Source organism: Lepidochelys olivacea (genome assembly GCF_965140295.1).
Source record: "Lepidochelys olivacea isolate rLepOli2 genome assembly, chromosome: 1".
Taxonomy (NCBI): Eukaryota; Metazoa; Chordata; order Testudines; family Cheloniidae; genus Lepidochelys; species Lepidochelys olivacea.
Window position 1 is genome coordinate 227589105 of NC_140411.1, and position 26277 is coordinate 227615381.

At 39.6% G+C, this 26277-nt stretch overlaps 1 protein-coding gene across 5 annotated transcripts in view; it reads right to left on the bottom strand.

Annotated features, from left to right (window-relative positions):
• Window positions 1-26277, bottom strand: part of ATXN10 (ataxin 10) — a 154378-nt gene that overhangs the window by 17712 nt on the left and 110389 nt on the right. For 4 of the 5 annotated variants that reach the window (XM_084639326.1, XM_084639327.1, XM_084639325.1 and 1 more), the window contains one exon: window positions 11176-11239. In XM_084639326.1, the coding sequence (XP_084495452.1) occupies window positions 11176-11239 (64 nt within the window). Of the gene's footprint in view, window positions 1-5039; window positions 5144-11175; window positions 11240-26277 lie in introns of those variants that run through there. The other variant, XM_084639324.1, reaches the window with a different exon arrangement.

Here is a 26277-nt window from a genome sequence, read left to right on the forward strand (position 1 = left end):
TGGAGGAATACTATCACAAATTATACCCTGTCTAGATATTATGAAATATAGAACCTTGTGGTTGGGTCAGTACCTGGATAAAATACCTCTAAGAAATAACTATACACACACACATATGTATCCCCTTTCATCCAAAGACCTCAAAATGCTTGGCAATCGTTAACTAATTATACCTAATCGTTAACTAATTATACTTCTCTCCAAGAAGTAGAGGAGTAAACTGAAGTACAGAAGGTTAAGAGGCCTGACCAGCTTCACACTGCCAGTCAATGGCATTTGGGCACAGAACTCAGGAATCTTTACTCCCAATGTGATGTCCTAATCATTACACTGCAGAGAAAAAAATAATTACAAAAACAAGGTATTTTTCATCTACAGAATCTCCTCCCTGAACTGCCAATCACACTTCTCCCCTTGCTGTTTAGTGTTTTTCATATTCGGAATGACCTTGAATTTAAAGCAGAGAGTGCACTCATTTGTCATAGTAACAGGATAGGTGAGAATTATTTGTGCAGCTGGTAGAGGAAGGACATTCTGTATTCTCTCTTCCTAAAAAAAATTTCTGTAAAAGAAAATAAAAAACCTAAGCTAACTGCTGAATTTGTATGAACATTTAAATTCACCAAACTCAGGAAAGGCTCAGTTAAGCTGCTCAAACACCATCCTTAATTTTCACGTTAGCTCCTATAAGACCCAAACAAGGCTACAGCCTCACAGTACAAGGCATTGTACAAAGACATGGTAAGAGACACTCCTGCCACAGACAGGGTACAATCTCAGTAGACAAGTTAAAATTTTGGTGAAAGGAAGTATTACCACCCCATTTTACAGATGGAAAATTGATGCAAAGTGAGTTTGGAGATGGGATTTTCAAAGATGCCCAAAGGTGCTGGGTGCCCAGCTCTCAATCACTTTCAATAGGAACAGGGCATCTAATTTCCTTAGGTGCTTCTGAAAAACCCTCTCTAAGTCTTAGTGACTTGTCCAATGTCACATCAGAAGTTGGTGCAGTACAGCTGGGAATGGAGTCTAGACGGCCTGAGTCCCAGGCCACTGTCTTTACTACAAAATCATCTTTCCTCTCTGAAGACTAGAAGCCTTACATTTTATCTGCAAGAGTCTGCACACCCTCTGGCCCCTTAGTAGCAGGAGTGTTTGGGGAGTGGGCAAGTGATCTTCCTCACTGAAAGGAGTCTCAACTGGGGTTGAGAACCACTGGTCTACAGGGAGCAGGGTAAGGATAGTGTATTTCAAATGGAAAGATCTTGGTTTGTAGGCAGTGTTTGGGAGAGTACTAGTACTGTTTTCTCCCTGGGCACGCACCATGGTAGGTGAAATACCATTGTCCTGTCTATGCCTATGAAAATATAGAATTGAGTAATGCACCTAAAAATTATTGAACGCATTGAGAGAGTCTGTGGCAAGCTTTTCAAAGAAAGGCAACGTACTAGAGATGGGCTTTTTCACATAAATGTGGCAAAGCCCAACTATATGATGGCTCACTCTAAAAATTTTATAACCCTTCTATTTTTGCTTTCTACTGGTTTCTATTCAGCACTGAGGCTTTTTCACAGTATGTGGCCTGTTTTAGGTTGCACTCTGTAACTCTGAAATAAAATGTCTGTCAATTCCCCCAAAAGTCTTTCCTGGCATTTTACAAAAACAAACTGCCATTGTTGTAGAGCATAGCAACTTGATTTTTTCTAGCTTTAGCCAGAGGTTTCATGAACCACAATTATACAAGCTGCTGCCATGAAGTCAAAAATATTTTGAATCTACCTCTCAGATGACTTTCAGACTGAATATAATGGTAGAAGTTTAAAAGGGAGTATCTGAAAATTAGCTTTTATCTATATTTTCAATATTTTTATCCATTATCCAAACTAAGGTCTCTGTGTGTGTGGATTCACAGCAACCACTGGAATAAGAAAGCCTAAAGCAACCACAGGTTTCCCTTTCAATAATGCTGCCAATTCTTGCTTCTCATAAGCGCCCAGCTGCATGATTATCTAAAAAAGGCAGTCCCTGTTTTTCCTTCAAGTATTACTGCACTTCTGGTTACAGAAAATTTTGCCAGACTGGAGTTCATATAACACAGACACTTACTGTACAGGTCATTCAAGTTAAAGAGACTTGCTGTTGTAATCAGCCAGATGTAAAACAGCATATTAGCAGATGTGTAAAAATCTTCATTCCAACATCCATACAAAATCTGAACACATTTTGAAAAACACTATATATTCAGACCTGTATTTGGAAACAGAGTTTTGGAAGTAGTGGATTATTCAACAGAATTATGCAATGCAGAATTAAAATTCAAGACAATTACAGAGGTGTGTTAACTTTAAATGGCAGAACTTACCAATTGTTATCAAACTGCAATAACTTTGATAGAACAGGATTAACTGGTCTAAGTTTAGGAAAAAAATCTGTTGACTTTTTCCCCAGACAACCACTGTCTCTCTAGAACGTGAGCAGTATGCTTCTGGTGCTCCTAAATGGCAGAAAAAGAGCACAAAACAAATGGAAAGCAAGCCACAGGGCACTCTATTGCTAATTAAAAATGTATTGGAAAGTCCTCAAAAATATACTTGCCACACTACATAAAAGTCATTACAAAGGTATTCATGAGAGGTTATGGCACAGCAAAATTCTGCTTAGAGTGGCCTTTGTCAAGGCAACTTTGAGTTAGGCCACTCCAGTAATATTTGCTACTTTCAAGTTTACCTTAAAATAGACCTTTTTGACCAAAACATTGAGCCCAAAGAATCCCTTGGATAAGTAAATAGGAAAGGACTACATTTCCTTAAGAAGAAGAAAACAGTTCCTAACTGGACATACATTGGGTGTGCACTTATAGTTTCTTTCTTTTTTTTTATGTGAAGAAAAAGAAACCTTATTTGCCATTAACTGCAGTTTTACTTGGTTTCTTGTATAGATCAATTTTTATAACATAGGCATGTGCCACTGGTGCTGAGCTAGAAAACTCCATGGGAGCAGAAACAATAAGGCCATGAGCATCCTTCCTTTGGGGGTCTGAATCTTCAGACGCCATATAAAGAGCCATAGGCCCAGTTCTACTCCAATTTCTCTTCCTTCTATCCAAGTCGCACAGAGGCCAAATCTTCAGCTAATGTTTATCAACACTGTTCCACTGACTTAAATGGAACTATGTAAACTTACACCAGTTGAGGATCTAACTCAAAGAAGCTGTGTAGATGGGTTGGAAGTAAATCTATATGCACAATCATCTTTGATGATTTTTCTTTTACTTTTGAAAACTGCCTGTTTAGATACCCTGCTAGGGAAAACTAACTCATCATCCAATTCTTAAAGATGTGGGTCAGATCTGACTAGACAGACTGCTTGACAGCTCTCTGAAACTGGACATCCAATCTCAGTGCAACATCAAGAGGCTAAGGCTGCCTGGATATCTTAACTGAGCTCCAACGAATAGGTTTACTAGTCATCAAGATGGAGATATTTCTTAGGTACACCATAGAAGCTGTTCTAGATCTACTGGAATATAATCTTAGGGGTCCATAACTGGTCTGCATCAACAGTAATTAATTTTGAAAATGTCATAGAGACTTCCTCCCCTTTGGATTTATTTCCATCAGATACCAATAAAGGGACTTATGAAAGGATTTTGTCCTCTCTAAATAATTACAAACAGCTCTTTCAACTTCTAACATGGCAGTTTAGCACCTCCTTGTAAATTGTGTGCTTTACAGGAGGAAAAAAAGCATTTGTAAAGGTTTTCTCTGCAAAAATTATGGAATCTTTTACATGCAATTCTCTTTTGATGATTTTGTGTGTCAAAGTTGGAGACTGAATTCAATTAGTGAAATATAGAATATAGGAATGTTATACCTTTTTTAAGTGGAAATCAAAATGCAACCTTAACTACAGCATAATTACAGATGCCTTCATAATAAATATCAAAAATAAAAATAGATATCTATGCAATGTTTAGTAGGAAATCTAAGCAGTTTTCCTATAAAAAAGAAATCTGAGTTTAACCTACTGGGAAAGGCTTAACCCAAGAGAAATCTGAGAAATGCAGCCAAGAATTAAAACTAAACCACAAAAATAGGCATTGGAACTGTAAAAGTGAATTTGGGGAAATACCCTCTATTTAAAGTTCTTAGGTGTTTCTGTAAACCCCCGAGGGAGTAATATTGTGAGCGGCTGAACAACTCTTGCAAGGTGACAAGAACTCAACTCTCGGTAAAGTCATTAAGTGTTGAGGGCATTCCTCAATTTACACAATCTAGGCCTAAATCCTCACCTGATTGCTGAAGAGTGCAGTTAGAGCTATAGCTAGGAGTGGCTCTATATTGCATCTTATCATGAATTTATATCATTTCATTGTTCGTTTTTCTCAAAGTAATTTTATACAAAATGCTTTTGAAACTAAAAAATGGATTTCAGAGTAACAGCCGTGTTAGTCTGTATTCGCAAAAAGAAAAGGAGGACTTGTGGCACCTTAGAGACTAACCAATTTATTTGCGCATAAGCTTTCGTGAGCTACAGCTCACTTCATCGGATGCATACTGTGGAAAGTGTAGAAGATCTTTTTCTATACACACAAAGCATGAAAAAATACCTCCTCCCACCCCACTCTGAGGTATTTTTTCATGCTTTGTGTGTATAGAAAAAGATCTTCTACACTTTCCACAGTATGCATCCGATGAAGTGAGCTGTAGCTCACGAAAGCTTATGCTCAAATAAATTGGTTAGTCTCTAAGGTGCCACAAGTACTCTTTTTAAAAAATTGATTATATATTTACACTTGACATTACAGACCTGATTTTTTTTTTATTTTATTTAAAATGACAGACCCTTGGAAAGAAGTCACAGGCATTTAAATGAAACTCAATCTTTCCACTCTTGTGGACAAAATGAAAAACATGCAGAGATAACAATTTAGTAAGATGAAGCCTGAAATCCTTAGGGTTTTCATTTTCTAAAGACTTTAAAAAAAATTTTTTTTTAACTCTGACTGCTCCTAGGCATTGTACAGTTATAAGAGTGATTAGATTCTGTCAAATGTTTAATTTAGTTGGAAATGGTTATGTGTCCTTTCCAGATACAGCAACAAGTTGAAAGGAATACAGGAGAATGGTTCTGCTGAGATTACCTTCAAAATGTATTATCAAGGAAAACAGCAACACAATTACAAGTGATCATGTATAATGAGCTTTGTGTCAGTCTAAAAATCTATCAGAACAGCCACCCAAGGTCTTGTATTTAAAAAAAAAAAGAAATAAAAAGAAAGGGAAGACAGACCAAGTGTCTTTAGATCAGAGTTGCAATTCTGGCAATTTTTTTTTTTTTTTTTTTTAAGTGGAAGTGGGCAGGCTGTCTAATCTCAGTAAAGGTGGATTTTTTGCTTACAGACAGTGTAGATAAAACTTGTTCCAAATTGAGGTTGAAAATCAAATCTCCTTAGATTATTATAATTTAAAGATACATTCATCTTTTTTACACTCATATTTGATCAACAAACATGATCTAGCCTTAGTGCCCAGATGTAGCAGAATGTACTACAAAGCAGGAGACCAGAAACTAATTCTGAACTCTTCCGTTTGCTCCCCCAGTGAGACATGCTGGGAATGCATCACATGTGGAATGCTTAAGAGGAGGGGGAAGTCAAATTCATGCTGCATAACAGCATTAAAGGAGTACTAGGCCTTAAGGATAAATGTGGTCTCCTAAGGTCTGTACACAAGGGAAAGGGAGAGTGGAGAACATCGTTATGAAAGTGCAGGTTCAGACACTTATTTCATAAGCCAGTGAAATTCCAATATATCATCTGGAATGGATCCATCACTCATGTGTGAGAATATGATAGTAGGGAGAGAAACTGACTAAATATGGTCAGATATTTGACGCTGAGAAAGTCCTGAAGGCAGTAGCCAAAAATAGAGAATCAAAATAATAATTTTGACCATTTCAGAAAAGTTTGTCACAGCAAAGCAGGGCCTTACTACCCACCCACCCATTTTAAAAGAAGTTGTTGAATTTTGTATGTTAATAAGAATGCATTTAAGCAATAAGAAGGCATAACAGAACCAAGTGCTAGCTAACGTGAAAGAAAAGATTAACGCAACACTAGTATCCCAGTGACAACTCCACAAGAGAATGAGAAAATTCAGGGTTAAAGTACCCACAGCAATCTGAACACTGCCCCCTTGTGTGTGTGCACAACAAGTCTGTGATGAAAGCTCATATTAAAAGGTGTTACTACATTAGATAAACCTTTAAATTCAAGCAAGTGGCATTTCACTCTCTCTCCAAAGTGGTACAATGTCTATAATTGCACTCATAAAAAGTCAATTTATATCAAAATGTATGGAAAAATATTACATTAGCTAAAATGTTTTAAATAGCTGAGCTTTGTTAAGAACATAAAAATGGCCATAATGGGTCAAACAAATGGTGCAATTAGTCCAGTATCCTGTCTTTCAACAGCGGACAAAGACAGATGCTTCAAAGGGGATGAACAGAACAGGGCAACTGTCAAGTGATCCATCCAGTGGTGAGCTGAAGCCAGTTCGCATGAATCGGTTTTTAAATTTTGAAGCAGTTTTAGAACCGGTTGTTAACTTGCTTCCCTGCAGGGGGCACTGAGGCTTTGATGAGCTCCAGCTGAGAAGTGATACAATTCCTCCTCCGGCCGCCGGGGGCGCTGCACTGCCGGAGCCATGTGGGCTGCTGCCTGGCCCTGGGCACAAGCCCTGTTGCTGCTGCTCCCCTGACCCCTGGGGCTCCCGCTGCTGCCTGGTGGGTCCCCAGCTGCTTTGCTGCGCCTGGGCTGCATCCTGCTGCTCGGGCTGCTCCAAGCCACTCTCCCCATGAGTACCCACCACCCTGCCCGCAGCCAGCCCGTCTCCAGCCACCCCCGTACTCCCTGCCCGCAGCCAGCCCCTGCCGCACCCCCCTGCCCAAAGCTAGCCAGCCCCACAACCCCCCGTCTCCAGCCAACCCCTGCCGCACCCCCCTGCAGCCCTGCCCGAAGCCAGCCAACCCCACACTCTGTCTCTAGCCAGCCCTGCACCCTCCTGCCCTGCCTCCAGCCAGCCCAACACCCCCTTGCTTCCAGCCAACCCCGTACCTTCCTGTCTCCAGCTACCCCTGCCCCATGCCCCTGTCTGCAGCTGGCCTCACATCCACTGGTGCCCTGCAGTTCCCAGGGCAGTAACCCTGCACAACTGCTTCAATGAGGAGGGCAGGGAGCAGCTGGGACCCACACATGTGCACACCCTAGGGTGACCAGACAGCAACTGTGAAAAATCAGGACAGGGGGTGCGGGGGTAATAGGAGCCTATATAAGAAAAAGACCCCAAAATCGGGACATCTGGTCACCCTAGCACACCCCCAGGGAGTGGCGGGGACCCACACATGTGAAACGGAGCTCATTTCTAGTTCAGGCCCATCTTTTTAAAAAAGAACTTTAGGTAGGGTTAATACAATCCGTATTTTCCTGGACATGTCATACTTTTTGGTTCTTAAATCGCCATCTGGGAGGAATTTTTAAAATTTAAAAATTCCTCCCGGGAAAACACAGACGTATGGTAACTCTACTGGTACAAAAAATACACACTGTGGCACATCCCTTAAATCAGAACTTTTTATAGGGAACCAGTTGTTAAGATTTTGGCAGCTCATCACTGGATACATCCCCTGTTGTGGAATCCCAGCACATTTGCCAGTCAGAGACATGGTGTTGCGTCCCTGAGCATCTTGGCTGAGAGCCACTGATGGACCTGTTTTCCATAAACTTATAAAATTCTGTTTTGAAGAGATTTATACTTTTGGCTTTCATGATATCCCTGACAACAAGTTTGATAGTTTACTGTGCATTATGGGAAATATTTCTGTTTTAAACCTGCTGCTTATTAATTTAATCAGGTGACCCCGGGTTCATGTGTTATGTGAAGGGGTAAATAACACTGCCTTATTTACTTTCTCCACACCATTCATGATTTTATAGACATCCATCCTGTCCACCCTGTGTCATCTCCTTTTTGATCTGAACAGTCCCAGTCTTTTTAATCTCTCCATACCCCAGTCATGTTTGTTGCCTCTCTCTGTACCTTTTCCAATTCTAATATATCTTTTTTGAGATGCAGCGAGCAGAACTGCATGTATTATTCAAAGTGTGAGCAGACCATAGATTTATATGATATTTACTGTGTTATTATCCATACTTTTCATAATGGTTTCTAACAGTCTTTTGGTGTTTTTGACTGCCACTGCGCATTGAGTGATTGTTTTCAGAGAACTATCCACAATGACTCCAAAATCTCTTTTTTCAGTGGTAACAGTTTAGACCTCATCATTTTATATGTATAGCTGGGTTTAGACCTTCCACTGTGCATTACTTTGCATTTATCAACACTGAATTTCATCTGCCATTTTGTTGCCCACTCACCCAGTTTTGTGAGATCCTTTTATAACTCTTCGGAGTCTGCTTTGGACTTAACAATCTTGAGTAATTTTGCACTATCTGCAAATTTTGCCACCTCACTGTTTACCCCTTTTCCCAGATCATTTATGAATATGTTGAACAGCAGTCATGCCACTACAGATTCTTAGGGGACCCCACTATTTACCTCTCTCCATTGTGAAAAGTAACCACTTATTCTTACCCTTTGTTTCCTATCTTTTAACCAGTTACTGATCCATGAGAGGACCTTCCCTCTTAATCCATGACTGCATACTTTGCTTAAGTGCCATTAGTGAGGGACCTTGTCAAAGGCTTTCTGAAAATCCAAGCACACTATACCCCCTGGATCGCCCTTGTCCAAGTTTGTTGACCCCCTCAAAGAATTCTAATAGAATTGTGAGGCACGATTTCCCTCTATAAAAGCCGTGTTAACTCTTCCCCAACAAAGCATGTCCATCTGCGTTTCTGATAATTCTGTTCTTTATTATAGTTTCAACCAATTTGTCTCTTACTGAAGTTAGGTTTACCGCCCTGTAATTTCCAGGATCTCCTCTGGAGCTTTTTTTAAAAAAAATCTGCATCACATTAGCTACCCTCCAGTTATTTGATTTAAGTGATAGATTAACCACAGTATTGAAATGAAATTATGATGAAAATTAGAATGCATTTCACAGTTTTGTTCTTTGTTTTACCATATTTGCTGCAGGTGGGTTTTTATTCTGAAGTTAATTTGTTAATCTGAATTAACGTTTTAAAAAAATATAAAAAACAAAATCTAACTGTGGTCTAGAAGTTGTGGTCAGGTTTGGCTGGACTCTAAAACTGTCCTGTGAGGATGGTAAACAGACTGTATTGTCAGTTTGTTCAGGATCTGCACATCACAAGTCAGTAATCATGTTGGCTGCAGTCACTGGATCAAATGTTGTTAGTTATCCTAATATGCTGTCTAGAGATGACTTACCACCTCAACTGATTGCGACAATTAGTGGGTACCTAAATGTTGCTCTGACAATAAAATTGCCATGATAAAAATCTCTTGGACATTTTTCAAGTAGTTTCCTTCAAGCTACAATCCAGTTGCTGCTCTTTAGGGATGCTGCTGTTCTTAAGCCATAGAAAAAAGCCCCTATGATACATCTGCACTGTTCATATCAAGCCTCACCACCAGTCCAATAATCTGCGTCATTAATTGACAACTATTTTTTCCCTCACATAAATTGCCACATGTCTCTGAGTTGAGAACTATTTTTCCACTAGTCAGATTTAATAAGTGTGTAAAATTGACGGACTGCTTACTATTTTATCTACTTATTTCAGTTCACTGGACAAATGTCAGTTGAAGCAAAACCTCTGAGGTCAGTTACAATGACCAAATATGGTTTTAATTCAGATTTCCATTATGAATCCCAATCCAGAGTTCTAACAGTGAACAAGGGATATAGAGGACGTTACAAAACAAGACATAGGTCTCAATTCAAGAAACACTCCAAGTTCACTCCGATTCAAGAAAGCACTTAAGGACATGCTTAACTTGAAGCATGTTAAGTCTCACTGACTTCTATGGCATAAATTTAAGCAGGATCTTTAAGTGCTTTCCTGAACAGGGCCTTAGAGTATGTCTACACTGCAATAAAAGACTCTCAGCTCCCAGGTCAGCTGACTATGGCTGTGGCAGGGGGGCTAAAAACAACAATGTAGACTTTTGGGCCCAGGCTAGAAGCTGGGGTCTGGAATGCCACAAATAGGGGGCGTAGGGTGGATCTCAGACCCTGGGCTTGAGCCCAAATGACTACACTGCCTTTTTCAGCACAGCAGCCTGAGTCCCAAAGCCTGAGTCAATTCATGCAGGCTCAGAGACTCGGTGCTGGAGGTTTTTTATTGCAGCGTAGAGACACCCTGAGAGTCACAAACCATCCACAGGGTGACAATCCTAGTCCCATTAATGTCAATGGCAAAACTCGAATGGACTTCAATGGGATAGGATTTAATCCATAATCTCCCTAGAGCATTAACTGACTCTGGTTTATGCACAGGCCAAGGTAAACCATTCCCAGGAATTTGTCTTGAACACTTTAAAAATAATGCTACCCAAACCTCTGTCTGGATGCTGTTGGGCTGAGAGTGAGGAAGGGTCTTGTTCTCTTAAGCTATTGATTTAAAAAAAAAAGTTCAAATTGCATTATTGACGTTATGTTGCACATGTATGTATTTCTCAGTTCATATAGTATTCAGAAACAACAACAGCACAAAACCATTAAGCAAGTGATCAAAAGGGCATCCTCAATTTTACAAACAAGGTCAAAGACTCAGTAATGAAAAATGGAAATTTCTAAGGATGTTCAGGTATTACCCTAACCAGGACATTTTTTAAAAAAAATCCACTCTTTCACTTTCATGTACAAATATGAAATCAGCTCTTTGGTAGGATGATTTGTAATGCCTTCTACAGTAGCCTGGAGTATTTGCATTATCAGAGATTAGTAGGAGCTACAGTTAAAGAACAGGTTATATTCAAGCTGACTACAGTCAATGATTAAATCTGAGACCTTAATGTAAATCCAGGGGAAACCACCAGTTCCATGACATTGGATACAACGCTCAACTCCGAAGATTATCGGAGGTAGGCCAACTCATACATATATGCATACAGTGTCCCCCAAATGATGTTATAGGAGAATATACATTAATTTAGTCTGTTACAACTTCACTTAAAAGGATACAAGGGTTGTTGTCATCAATACTGCAGTTGTCCAGGATCAGTGGAATTCCATCTAATCGATAAACCTGAATTAAAACAAATTTTCTTAATGTAATACAATTCTCAATACTGTTTGCAGCAAAGAATGAAAGAAATAACAAATAGAGACTGCAAAGATACAACAGACAACGGGCACTTGCACATTAATTTAACTAAAAGTATGTGAAACATGTTAAGCCAAATTGTAAAGAAAAAAAGTTCTTTTTAGACATAAACATAATAAAGTATTCACACAAATGTACATTCATTTGACATGCCTCCTATTTCCAATATTTGTCTAAATGTATGTCCTTGTCTTAGGCTTATGTCTCACCCACTAAATTGAAAACCTATGCTTCTGAATAGATTAAAAACCCCACAAATGAGTACATTTACATAATGTACATTGACTTACTACTGGTGTGAAAACACTAAACTTTGTCTAAATTCTGGAAAACTTGATTTCAAACTGAGATTGGTGAGATCAGAGAGAGTGTAACCATCTTTTTAGATTCACAGCCGAGAGATGGGTTTATACTTTTGTAGGCACATTTGCTGTTCGGGGCAAGATCTTTTATATACATCATGTAAAACAAACAAAAAAAAAATCACAAATTTACACTGCACCATGGATACCCTTTCCAATTGTAACTGAACACTAACTGTAAAAAAGAAAAGGGGGGGCAAGGTGGGGAGAAAGGCTGAAATGTGAATCTCAACAGCATAAAGGTAAAACACAACTAAATTCACAGATTAATTCAACAAAATACCCCTTTTATGAACCCCACTCCATACAATATTAGTATAGAATTTCAATGATAGCATGAGAAAGTAACAGCAGAAATACTCAGAGACTGTAACTGACATAGCTTATCAGACCCCCCCACCCCCACCCGAGAAGCTCTGATAGCTCTTAAAAGCCTTTTTAGCACATCTGAGCTAACGTGCATAAGTATATCTAGAAGAAATTGAATTTATAAAACAAGTTTTAAAATATGCATTCCATCCAGGCTATTTCTTAAGTGATTGCCAAAGGCTATCACGTATGATATTGCACTTCAAAGCTTGAACAAACAGTGACCTTTTAATAATCCAATTGTCGTCTGCATTTGTAAGAGATTTTTTACACTCTGTGGCCAAATGCTGATCCACCCAGAACATTACCTTCTATTTTCCATCAATAAAATGTTGAACAGTAAAATTAATCTACATCAAGTGCTGCCAACTGAAATAAGTGAGGCAGTTTGTTCATGTCTGATTAAAATCAGACACTCAAGTAGCACATTAAAAAAACACTATGTACAAGTAAAATTTAATTAAAAGCCTCACAAGTACTCAGAAGTTACTATGGTACTGATGAGATTCCTTCAATCAATGGGAACATGAGCTGCAAATTACAGCACAAGCATCAGCCTGTCAATATTCATGCAATAAACAAGAAATGTTAACTACAAAACTCATGAACAACCATTTACATTAGCTTAAACAGCATAAAATGAAAAAAATATACAGATAATTAAAACAACTGGGTTCCATTTTTTGCATCTAGGGAGGATATGCCCAATTCACTTACTTCTACAGGTACACCATGAGTTACATCAGAGTAGGTGTGATGAAGTGAGGCAGAAAGGAACCCTACAGTGGGTGCAAATGAAAGATTACTTTGGTAATGCTTCCTCTGAAACATTCTTCAAGGCAAGCTTTGTTTACTAGTGTTCATTATGTGGTTGAGTTGACTATAAGTTAGTTTTTAAATTACAATGGCTCTCCCTCAAAAATATCCATCGGGGCTGGAAAAAAAATTCAAAGAGTATCTCTTAAATCTTGCACCAACTTGGTACAATTTGCCTACAGAATGGGCAGTGGTCCTATCCCTAAACTCTCAAATCATCACCCCCCCCCCCACCAGCTCTCCTGCCTTACTCCTGGGCAGCCGTTTCAATAAAGGCACACTAGCATGATTCATGAACTGGTGATAATCCTTAATTTTCTTCCCTTAAAGAGCAGTTCTTTGGCACCAAGGTGCCTCTGAGTAATGGGTATAAGGTGTCACACCTTTTGTATGGATTCATACAGAGATGGGGGTGTAGAGAACAATATGTGAACCTCAGCAAACTTACCACCAAGGTAGCGTGTAGTGTCCTGGGAAGAGTGCGTGGGGATGGGGGGGCCACGCCAGAGGTGGACTGATTAATTCTGTTTGAGAAGGGACAAATCTACACAAATATCACACACAGACACATACAGGGAAGAAGTTAATTGTTGTTGTCCCAGCCCTGCAAATATACAAGTAACTTTTTGCCTGCACTTACACGTATTGTCCTGGATTAGAAGCAGAAGGCACTAAAAGTAGCTTCTACTTACACAGTGGTGCCTATTGGTCAACAACTAGGTACTGCACAGGATTAGAATAATGCCAGGTAATTTTCTGAGTGGCGGTTATATTCTACAGGAACAATTATCCTGGTTTAAGCAATTAAATAAAACTGCAGTCTACATTTAGGTTGAAAGCTCGGGCTCGCTGAAATCAATGGGAATTTTGTCAGTGACATTAATGGGTCACAATTTCATCCTTACACCACCTGCAGTTTTCACATCAATAAGTACTTGAAATCTTGAAAAGATAATATTGCATCACAATTTCTTGTATGGCTTTCTAGAAGCAGCAAACAATGCCACATTTGACAGTAAATGTCAGTTACTATCAATTAAGAAAATTAACAAGGATTAGATGATCATATAAATGTAATCAGGTAACTAAAAACATTTGACCCTTGATAAATTCTGGTGTAAACTGAATCAACACTTTAAAGATAGTGTAACTAAACATTAATTATCTTTTAAAACACTGCTCCATATTACTATTCTATAACGTGAACAATATTGTCTGTAATTATGTTTCTTAGGACAATATCAAAATGTTCAACAAATGTGCACACTCCAAATGTATCACACTTATGGAAAATGCCTCCCATTCACAAAAGGACTTTAAAAAGATACTGTCAGTTTTCCCTCTTTTAAGATGGACTTTCACAAGCTATTTATTTCAATTTGTAGAAGTCACTAATCAAAACATTCTCCCCAAATGTACAATACTGAAAAGCAATAATTATACACCAATTTACAAAGTGGCCTTCCCCCAACAGAAGATGCCAACTGAGTCCACTCAAGAAAAAGAAAGAAAGAAAGAAAGAAAGGTAAGTATGTATTGAGTATTATTTAGATACGTTAGGACATGTCAGTTTTGAGGAGTAGTAACTGCTACATCTGACTGAACACTGAAGTTGTGCAGTCCAAAACTTGCACAACAAGGGTCAAATTCACTGCCGCTGGCAGATTGTAATTTCATTGGCATTATTGGAGATTTATCTGCACCAGGAGTATATCGTATCTCAGGTGTTTTTTTGTCTAAGGATGAAATTCACCTTTGTGTCGAGGGCCCAGAAAAATGCTCAGAGGCTGCACAAGGGGCCGACAGTGAAGTGACTGCATGTGGGATATAGGATGGGTTTTGCACCCCTGCATACTAAAGTGTTTCCCAGGGGCCATGAAAACCGCATTGCACACAATCCATATGTCTTGCTCCTCTGTCTGGTAAAAGTTTTGGTGCACTGAGGAAGTCTGATTATATCCAGTTAGAAAGTTGCATGGATGGGCTCCGAAGAGAGCATTATTTAGTCACTTGTAGCCAGAAGGATAATGGTTGTGTCTGGACACTTTGGCTGGGACAGTGGTGAAGAGTAGAGAAAAAGTAAGAGGCCCTTAGGCTCTGATACGGATACAATAAACCCTCTTTCTCTGTGGGCTGTAGAAGGAGGAGGGAAAAGGCAAGACTGCTATCCCTCATATTCTACCAGAAGCAGTATTTTCTTAAAGTGCATGGAAGTTGTTATTACTGATTATTACTAGTGTAACATGAACATATACAAGGCCCAAAGAAAGCATAAGTAACAGGAATTTAGACTGCTGCTAGACTTAAATTCAGACACCTCTAAAGTTGGCCCCATTACTCAGAATGTAAGCTCTTTGTGGCAAGCAATATCGTGTGTGTGAGTGCATGTTACACACAGATTCTAGGGAGAGTGTTACGTACAGTCTCTAGAACAATGGAGCTGGAGTTCCTAGTGGTACCCCAATACAAATAAAACAACAAATACCTGTATTCTCTCCAAACAACCATGCACATTTATGGTTATATAAGTGCTAAACTACTAGACTGTTTTAAGCATAAAAACATGGCAAGATTAAAAATCCCTAAGCAATTGTCTTGTTGGCAAATATTTTAATGTGATGTAATAAGAACTTCTATATGTCTTTAGACAAGATATACTTCAATAGAAATGACTCTTCCATTGGAACATGTGACGGGTTTTGTTTCTCAGTTCTATCTTTTCCATCATTATTTCAGCTACAGAGACAATACATATTTCACAGACATAGCATGTGTTGCAGCTATGTCGCAAAAAAAGGGAAATTTTTCCCTACGAGCAAAATGAGATTATGTGAGTAGCTCTCGTAATCCATGCTAAAAGGGCCCTACTCTCACTGCAGGCAACAAACAGGCAGAGGAACAAATTGAAAGAAAAATTTTTGACTACAAGGGACTGCTGCCAGCAAACAAGAACTTCTCAAAAACTGACACACACACATCTTGTGTTCACCAACCACCAATGGTGTAGGAAAAACAAACAACCGCAGCTACTGACTCACAGAAACCCACTTCAGAGACTGGGGGGAAATTCCCCTTTCTGCAGAGATTAGCTTCAGTAATTTGCACAATTGGGCTGTATAGAGAAATACCAAATAACCTTATTAGGGAGATGGAAAATAAACCTATTGACTATTTTTTCCTTTATGGTCTTTAAAACATGGTCCCTAAACACTGTTATCTGAGGTATTAGCATTGATCCTATAACAAAAGGAGTGGATGGATTTATAGGTGGTCACTTTGCAAACCTTTTTTCACAAAGGCTCCCTCTTTTCTATCCGAGAATTAGTCTGACTTTTGGCCTGATGGACTTTTATTCAAGAGACAAAAGAGACCCCTTGTTAGAGATACCAATGGATTCATTCAGCTACTTTTTGTCCAGATTGATACTTTTGTGACTCTCCAAAAAGAACAAATACAGTTGATCCCAATACAGGTAAAATTTAAGAACTAAAGACCTCAAACAAGTGCAAGTTATTTTCCTTTTCTCATGTTGGCCTGGGGCAGAAGTAATCTCTCTTGATTAATGTGGAAACTGGAATTTTTCTCTGCAGATGGAAATATATTTCTCAGGAACAATTTTGTCAGGGTGATACATAATGAATGGAATCTTTCTAGAAAACGTTGGAATGTCTTCTACCTTTCTGGCTGACGTAATTGCAAGCAGAAACGGTACCGTCGGTGAAAGGGAATCTAAAAGAGCTCTTGTGCCACCTTCCTTTTGACTGTCATTTGTACCAGATAAATTACTCTGCTGGAGAAGATCAAACAGAATTTGGACTTCATCTGCTGGACTAGTTTTAGAAAATGCCTTCAGATACCACAGGGAACAAATAATGGCCAGATCCTCACATAACACTGAAGACTGAACCACAAAAATTTACCAGCCACTGCAACAAAAAAACCCCAACCCCACAATAAAAAACAATTGTTTGACCTTTGCCATAAAGCATGAAAATGAGAAAGTTCTCACCTGTCCAAAAAAACCAAAAAACAAAAACAAAACCCTCACTCCCCTATTGGCTCTGTAGCTCCTGAAGATGTTTGAGGGGATCTGTTATATACGAAGGAGAAGGTGCATACATAGCTTTCAGACATAACAGGCTAGAAACAGAGCAGCCAAACCAAAATTTGTATGATAGGCTGCCAAAGCAAAAACTGTAGACATTCAGTGACAAAGAAATCCAGGGAAACAAAAGCCTCAAAACAAGAATATTATATTAAAGGTGAATCACAAGGTTTTTGGCCAAATGCTTTTAGAAGCAGCAAGTTGGAATTTGGACAAAAAGGAAGTGTTGCTGCACACGTGAGGACCACTGCCTTGGGCTCTCATCAATTTTGTCAGCAGCATGAAGACAAATGCAGCAGCAGCCCTGGCAAGAAGTCTTGAGCAAATAGTAACAGCAGCTGACACAATCCCTAGTCCTTCTGACTGCACTGGTGATGGAATGGCCTTTGTACACAAAATAAATGTTGAGAACAAAATATATGGTAATCGGTCAGAGAACATCTATGTCAGCTTTGAAGACTGGAACGGACAGTGACAGGATAGATGTGATCTTGGATATGTACAATAACATCATTAAAAACTTAGAGAGGGAAAACAGAAGGTCAGGCCCTGAAGTGCTCTTGACCAACACTGTAACTGGCCACAAGATCCAACAGTGCATACGTCAGGAATCAGGGCCTGTAGCAGAGCTAATCTCCAGGTGGCCTAGTCAGTACAGAAGGCTGGAAGCAGGCTGCCTGATTGGCCATGTCACCTGATTGGCTACAAGGGCAAGCTGGCTGCCGCTCTTAAGCCAGCAGCAGCAGCTCCTCGCTGGCTGCTCAATGCTCTGGCCCACCACTATGCTGGCTCCTGCATTACTTTGCATCCAGCCTTGCCTCTGTCCTGCCCCTGCCTTGAACCCCCTTCATCTGTTATCCTGCTCTCTCCAGCTTGACCCTCAGTTCCAGCTTCCGACTACTGACTCAGACTCTGACCATGAGGCCTAACGCCCACTCCGACCATGAGGCTAGACCGGCCTCGGTCTGGTCAGCTGAGTTCCTGGATGTTCTACCAGCAAGACTGCTCTCAACAAGTTCTTATGTGATGAATGGAAAAAGCCCTATTTCTTGGAGAAAACAGATGAGAAAACAATGTATGTGACATGCCAGGAACACTGTAACAAGCTTGCCAGAGAAGGGGCATCAAACTTTCTTTAGTAGTCCCCTTCACAAGAAGAGGCAGACACTCAAACGTGACATGCTAAGCATGCATCAAAGAACCATGGATCGGTTATTACTGTATCTGAGGACTGATGTGCTAATTCTTAGCCTTGATTTCTTCAGGGACGTCAGCAAAATTTATGTAAGATTTGGTACCAAAAATCGAATGAGTTATATAGATGTATGTGTGACGGGTTCCCCCCAGGGTGCCACTTGGAACTTGGATACCACTGAGCCCACCTGACCCACCAGCTTGGGCTCCCTTACCCACTGTGGTGCTGTGGTAAGTTGCCAGACTCTCCAAGCTTGCTCTTTCACCAGCATACACACAGATAGGAACACACCCAGCTGCAGCTTCACACACACACACATGCTGACATCAGCTCTGCATGGGAAGAGTTAGCTAAGGCACCTCCCAGTTGCTAAGCCACACACCCCCTCTGGAGTGTAAACAAAATTATACCGTCTTGCGCTGCACAGGGAACTATACAGCGTAAACTCATAAAATTTGCCCCCTCCCTCAATGTGGAGAGAGATATACAACAGTTTTCTGCCCCGAGTTATAACTCCCACACACTGATTTTAGACAAAACAAATACATGTTTAACAACTACAAAAGATAGATTTTAAGTGATTATAAGTTATATCAAACAGATCAAACCAGATTACCTTAGTAAATAAACAAAACTGCAAGCTGATCTTAATACACTAGATAGGTAGGATATGAATTAACAAATTCTCACCCTGAGTAATATACAGGCTAGCAGATTCTTAAGGCACAAGTTGCCTTTGCTTTCCCAGGTTTCCATACACAGGCTAAAAATCCCTCTAGCCTGGGACCATCACTTCCCACAGTTCAGTCCTTGTCCCTTAGGCCTTTTCAGGTGTGTGGTTGTAGTGAGACTGAGGTCCCATCATGATATCATTTCCCCCTTTTATATCTTCTTCCCACTTGCTGGAAAGCTCTTTTGCTGTGACCTGGGTCAAACAGTTCCCATTGTGCAGTGCTATCTCTGAGAGATTTCTATTGTACACAGTTCCTGGGGTAATCCTTGTGCTTATGTGCATTTCCTCAGTAAGCCATTAACATTGTTTGGTCTTTTTACTGTTGTAACTGAAAGGCTGCTTTTGGGGGTTTTCAACCTCACAACATGTTTCAGTAACACATACATAGCCGAACTTCATAACTTCACATTTGACGACAGCACATACAATCCAACGAGATATTAATGTCTAGCAGATCAAGACTTTTAGAATGATACCTCACAAGGCATGCTTTGTAGAAACCATATCCTAAGGTCAGACTAGATGATCATAATGGTCCCTTCTGACCTAAATAAATATCTATGAAATACATGACAGTGGTGAATATTGGGGTGCCAGGATGTCACAATAAGCAAACTTGGCATATCACTAGGAAAAGAAGTCTGCAGAGCCCTATTAGAAATGTGTGTGATTCTGTTACTGCATTTGCAGGACATGGGAAAGTGACTGGCTTAAAGTTGATCACTAGAGAAGAAGCTCCTAAGAGAAGCATTGGTGCAGCAATGGCAACACTGGGTCTTGTCTGCAGAGCTCTTTCTTTTTCTTCTTCAGGAATTCACCTGTAGAATATATCCGCTCAGTCAAATATAACAGAGGTGAATGTGCTAAGAATCGAGCTGTTCTGAACTAAGAAGGGAGATGTTGACTATGGCCAGCTTTCTCCATGCAAAGACTACCTCCACCTGCATGCTCAGTGTGCCAATGATCAGGCTGCTGTCTCGCATAGGAGCCTGGAGAAGTATGCTGTCATACCCAGCCCTGAAACAGGGCATAGCTGGGTCATGGAGGAGGGTGAGTTGACAAAAGAATGGACGAATGGCCCACCTGCTGCTGAGATAGTCTTGCAGCTAATGATTTGTACATGCATCAAAGAATGAAAATGACCCGATTGCCAGTGCCTTGCAAATGGATTCAAATGCTCTCCAGAAGATAGGATGCAAACATGTGAAAGCATGAATGAAGATTAGCATGGTGTGACAGTATGGAGGACAGGTCAGATGAGGAAGATAATGATACAAATGGAGATGACATTCCAGTCAGATGCTATATACCGGATTGTTAGTGGGTTATCCATTTTATATTACTGTGGGCTTGATATGTCAATGTAGTTATGGCAGAATGTACAACATTAGTGGCACTGCAAAAAAGCTTCAAGAAACATGGAGAGACACAACTCTATTATATGATGTCATTTAATTATATTTTTGTCATTTTAGATTTGAAATTAATATCCTTAATGTAACACCAAAATGCTCCTTTTTACTTACTAATGTACAATGTGTTGAATAAAATATAATCAAAGTGGGTTTTCTTTCATTTAAATAATAACAACACAAATCTGCATATTAGGATTTTTTTCAAAAATTAATGGCTAATTTAAAAAAACCAGGCTCAGTTCTACCACTAAGCAACTCTGCAGAAAGAGCCATCATTACTTTTTATCATCAACTGACATGGAGCTATTAAAAGGAGATTTTGCCCACCAAAATAGTACCAAGAGACAATTTTTTAGGTTTAGCTCATGGACTATAGTGGACATCCTGGGATCTGACAGTGGAACTCCCTTTTGGAAGTGAGCAGACGGAGATCACCAGCTCAGAGGTGCCCTGAAATCTGCAAACTTTAATTTCTCCTCCAGAAGTTGAAGGTTTTGGCCCCATTGTGAGAATACACAGGAAAATGTGGATCTACTGTGCAGTTAGGACTAAGGACTTTGTCAAAGCAAGCAGGAGCTGAAAAGCTTGCCTAGCTAAGGGATGAGGCTAACAAGACATCCTAATTGATAGTGAAATTTTTCATTAGCGAAAGATATAAGCAAGTTCCCAGATGGACTTGCGTGATGGTTCTCGGGATAGTAAGAACTGCAAGTCACCTTGTTACCCCACTGCCTCCAGCGTGAGAGAGACTTGATTGTACGTAACTGGTTATCAGCTTCCTGACACTACCAGCCTGTTCGCCAACCAAGCACTCTTCTCTTGGCTATGCCAGCCCTTTGCTTTGTAGGTTCAACTCCCACTGAAGTGTTCCTCTGTAATGTCCAGCCCCTTGGCCACTGAACACACACAGAAATACCTGGTCTGCTGTCCCCAAAGAAAATAGCGTACAAGCCAGCTTGTATGATTCAACTCAAGATCAACACTTTGCTTAACATCACAGCACTGAGATATATTTACAGTTAAAACAAGTATATTGCCAAAGATTCAAGTGATCGTAAGTAAGGCTATTGGAAACAAATTGTTCCATAATAAACAAAATCATAAACACACTTTCCAGAGACTAAACTTAACAGGTTAATTTCCTGTCTAAAGAGATCTCACCCCCACTGTCATCTGCAATGTTTCAACCAATGCTAATGGTGTCCGTTTACTTACTAGGTGCAAAGATAAAAGTGATTTCATTGCCTTCTACTTATATCCCCCAAAATTCATGGTCTATACCACCTGTGGCTTATTTTTCCTGTGTACTGCTTCCCTTTTGATTTCACACCTCTCCACACTGTGTTAAGCTTACAAGGAAATTTACATCTGACAGAGACACAGCTGAATAAACAGCTCGTCTGACAGAAAATCTGTTTGTCAACTCTGTCACAATACAGACTTTAAAACATATTTTCAGCATAAGTAACTTTTTAAATAGTATCTATACATACATTGCATAATGATATTCATGACCAGTGTGACACTGACTTTCATTTAAAACCACACATGACATTCTTTGATGACCCAGAACGTGCATATTAGACACAGGACATTCCTGTAACCCCCTTGCCAGTGGGCATTAAGGGGTTCTTGAGTTACAGCTTGATCCTGTGGTGGTTCTGTAGTACGCTTGAGGATTTAGGATAAGCAGCCCCTGCAAAAGATGGTAGCATACTTTTAACAGAATGCAAGCTTTTTTAAAAAAGGAGTACTTATGGCGCCTTAGAGACTAACACATTTGTTTGAGCATAAGCTTTTGTGAGCTACAGCTCACTTCATCTCACGAAAACTTATGCTCAAATAAATGTGTTAGTCTCTAAGGCACCACAAGTCCTCCTTTTCTTTTTGCAAATACAGACTAACACGGCTGCTACTCTGAAACCAAGCTTTTTAAAGTGATTCAGCTTTTACCTGCCAATTAGGTAAATATGCTAGAACTTTAAACCCTTCCCAGTAAAGGCTGCATAATGCAACAGTCAGAGGGCCGCACTCTTCAGTAAGTTGCAGCCTCTTTGCAACTCCTCCCTGTGGATTCTGGTGGTAGAGCCAATGTATCTAGCTCTGGTGGCACAGAGTAAATGAGCCAGAGATTGGGGGGGCATAACCAAGATGACTGCTGCTAACGGCCCCTGGGGTATAAGTTATGTTGCTTCAGTGGGGCTTTGAGGGTACTCAGTACCTTGCAGGATCAGGCCCATGTGACTAAGATCAGTTGAAACTGCACAAATAGTTATGATACAACCGGAATACAACATTTATAAAAAATTGTACATACGCTAAAGAATAGATTTGAGTTGTCCTCTGATGACTAGTGCTTTAAGATACAATCTTAACTCTGCAGCAATAACAGTTTATTTTACATTACCACCTCCTCTTCCCTGCCAACAATGCCAGCTTCATTATCGGTTTGTCCATTCTCCCACCACAGCATGATAATTTTCTTCCATGCTGTGCCCCTACATCCCTCCAGAACTGATTTGTAAAGCAACCAGTCTTAATCTCATTCAACCCCCCTCCTTAAAATCCAGTACTCCTCGACACCCAGTCATGTCAGCTAGACAGATATCCACTTACTGTGTGAGTGCAGGGTGGGATCGGTGGGGGAAGGGAAGAGGAGAAGGAACACACAACTTCAACTGCTTGCTTTATTACAATAGCACTTGAGTAGTAACCATGCAGTCATGTCTTTGCTTTCTCCCCACACCCCCAAACCATCTCTGTTACCCTTTCAGTGGATTACGTCTAATATTAGTTGGTACATTCCTCAAACTTTGGGAGAAGCCTAGGCACACGTTTGTGTTGGTTAAACAACAAACAAAAATACCAACCAATTGCTCTGGAAAGATGAGATGTACCACTTATTGTAAAAATGATGTTTTCTGTTGTATTGAGTTTTCCTTTTACTTCAGTTTAAGTTACCAGTTAAAAGTGTTATGAGAAAAATAATTTTAAATTATCAAAAATAAAAGTTGATTTCTTGCAACCGTTTCCACACACAGTTCTCAAATCTTCAAAAGCAGGAAAAAAGATACAGAATGATTTTAAAGCATAGTGTGGTTAATGCTGATGACTGCTGTATTTCTCGGTACACTTAAGCAGTAAGATACAATGGCCCATCCTGCTGAGATTGCAATGGTCGAGGTGCATCATTAGGCTTGAAGCAGAAGGCAAAACACCACAGCCACCCACGTGGTGGCAATTTCCCAGAATGACACACCCATGAGTTTCTTATTACAATTATGAATTGACTTCAGTAGTGCTAATATGTTTTAAATAACTGTAATAAAGAATAATTTATTGAGCATATTTATATCATCCCTAATCCCACAGCCAAAAAAAACTGGGAGGAGAAAGTTCACTTGAAAAATGAAAATAGTAGAAAGACATTATTAATGGTTTCTGTTATTTTCTTTCTCCACATTCTTATACATACACATTGTAGGCAGGATTCTCAAGATTTTAGTGAAGTGTGGAGGATAAGTAATTAATTTTCCACTTTATCTCTCGAGGGCTTTGGTTAAGACACACTATATAACATGCTAAAAACTATTTTTGATAAGAATAATATTATCTTACCATTGCCTTAGGATAATATAGAAGAGGGAGAAGTTTTTCAGGAAAGAGATTGTGCACTGGTCTGTCACCCACTAGAACTCTGGAGAAATGCCAAATATAAAATGACAGACTTCAGGACACAATGGACTGCTAAAGCTTGACGGTAGTTTAACAGTCCTTGGTGCTTGTGTTTCAAATCACACCAGTCAGGGAAGACATTAGAAGTCTGCAGCAAGCAACAGAATTTTCCCTCTGTTACTGTAGCAAACGTTATTTCTTATTTAGCAGTGCCAACTTTAATCTCCACATGCATCCGACGAAGTGAGCTGTAGCTCGCGAAAGTTTATGCTCAAATAAATTTGTTAGTCTCTAAGGTGCCACAAGTCCTCCTTTTCTTTATGAGAAGAACTGTAACATTTAGCAGGAAACAGAAAATAATAGAATTGTGGTTTGGGTAACTCTTCCGTTACTTTGATATCACTGTAATTGTTCTTACAGTAGAGGTGTAATAGATCTGACCTCAAGCCCTTGTGGGGAAAAAGTCTAACCTATGGTTCATTTTTCAATTAGGCCAACCCAGGTGCAACCTAGACCAAAGCCAGGTAGATGATAGCTTTTGATACCCAGTGTCAAGGTTCCTTCCCCACTCTGAACTCTAGGGTACAGATGAGGGGACATGCATGAAAACCCCCCTAAACTTATTTTTACCAGCTTAGGTTAGCATCTAACAAATATAACAGGGAAAGAGCCCACTTGGAAAAGTCTTTCCCCCCCAAAATCCCCCCAAGCCCTACACTCACTTTCTTGGGGAAGGCTTGATAAAAATCCTCACCAATTTGCATAAGTGAACACAGACCCAAACCCTTGGATCTTAAGAACAATGAAAAAGCAATCAGGTTCTTAAAAGAATTTTAATTCAAGAAAAAGTAAAATAATCACCTTTGTAAAATCAGGATGGTAAATACCTTACAGGGTAATTAATTCAAAACATAGAGAATCCCGCTAGGCAAAACATTAAGTTACAAAAAGACAAAACAGGAATATACATTCCATACAGCACAACCTATTTTACCAGCCATTTAACAAAAGGAAATCTAACGCATTTCTAGCTAGATTACTTACTAACTTAACAGAAGTTCTGAAGAGCATTCCTGATCTCTTCCCAGCAAAATCATCACACAGATAGACAGACCCTTTGTTCTCCCCGCCCCCTCCAGCTTTGAAGGTAACTTGTCTTCTCATTGGTCATTTTGGTCAGGTGCCAGCGAGGTTGTCTTAACTTTTTAACCCTTTACAGGTGAAAAGGTTTTGCCTCTGGCCAGGAGGGATTTTATAGTTCTGTATACAGAAAGGTGGTTACCCTTCCCTTTATTTTTATGACAGAAGCGAAGACAGCTGTAAAATAAATAATAATAATATAGAAGAAATGGAAGAAAGGGGAAGTTGATAGTAAGGAATATAAATCAGAAGTTAAGAAATTGTAGAAAACTGATAAGAAGACACAAATAGAAATCTATGGCTAGTAAAGGACAATAAGGAGTTTTTGAAATATATTAGGAACAAAAAGAACCTTGACAACAGTATCGGCAGAACCATTCATGGCAGAATCATCAATAATAATGCAGAAAAAGCTAAAGTTCAATAAATATTTCTGTCCTGTATTTGGAGAAAAATCTGATGATATAATTTCATCATAAGGTGATAGGTTTCAGATTAACAGCCGTGTTAGTCTGTATTCGGAAGAAGAAAAGGAGTACTTGTGGCACCTTAGAGACTAACCGATTTATTTGAGCATAAGCTTTCGTGAGCTACAGCTCACTTCATCGGATGCATAAGGTGGTAACACTCTTTCTATCACACTAATATTCGTTGAGGAGGATAAACAGAAGCTACTAAAGTCAGACATTTTTAAATCAGCAGGTCTGCATAACTTGCATCCAAGAGTTTTTAAACAGCTGGTTGAGGAGTTTGCTGGATTGTTAATTGACGTCGAGGATTTTGGTTTTCAATAAATCGTGGAACACTGGGGAAGCTCCAGAAAACTGGAAGAAAGCTAATGTGCCAATTTTTAAAAAGGATAAGCAGTTTGACCTGGGTAATTATAGGTCTGCCAGCCTGACATCTATCCCAGGCAAGATAATGAACTGGCTAATATGAGATTCTATTAATAAAAAAAATTAAAGCAGGGTAATCTAATTAATGCAAATCAGCACGGGTTTACGGAAAACAGATCCTGTCAAACTAACCTATCACCTTTTTTTATGAGATTACAAGTGTGGTTGATAAAGGTAATAATGCTGACAGAATATTCTTAGATTTCGCTAAAGCATTTGACTTGGTATCACATGACATTTTGATTAAAAAAACT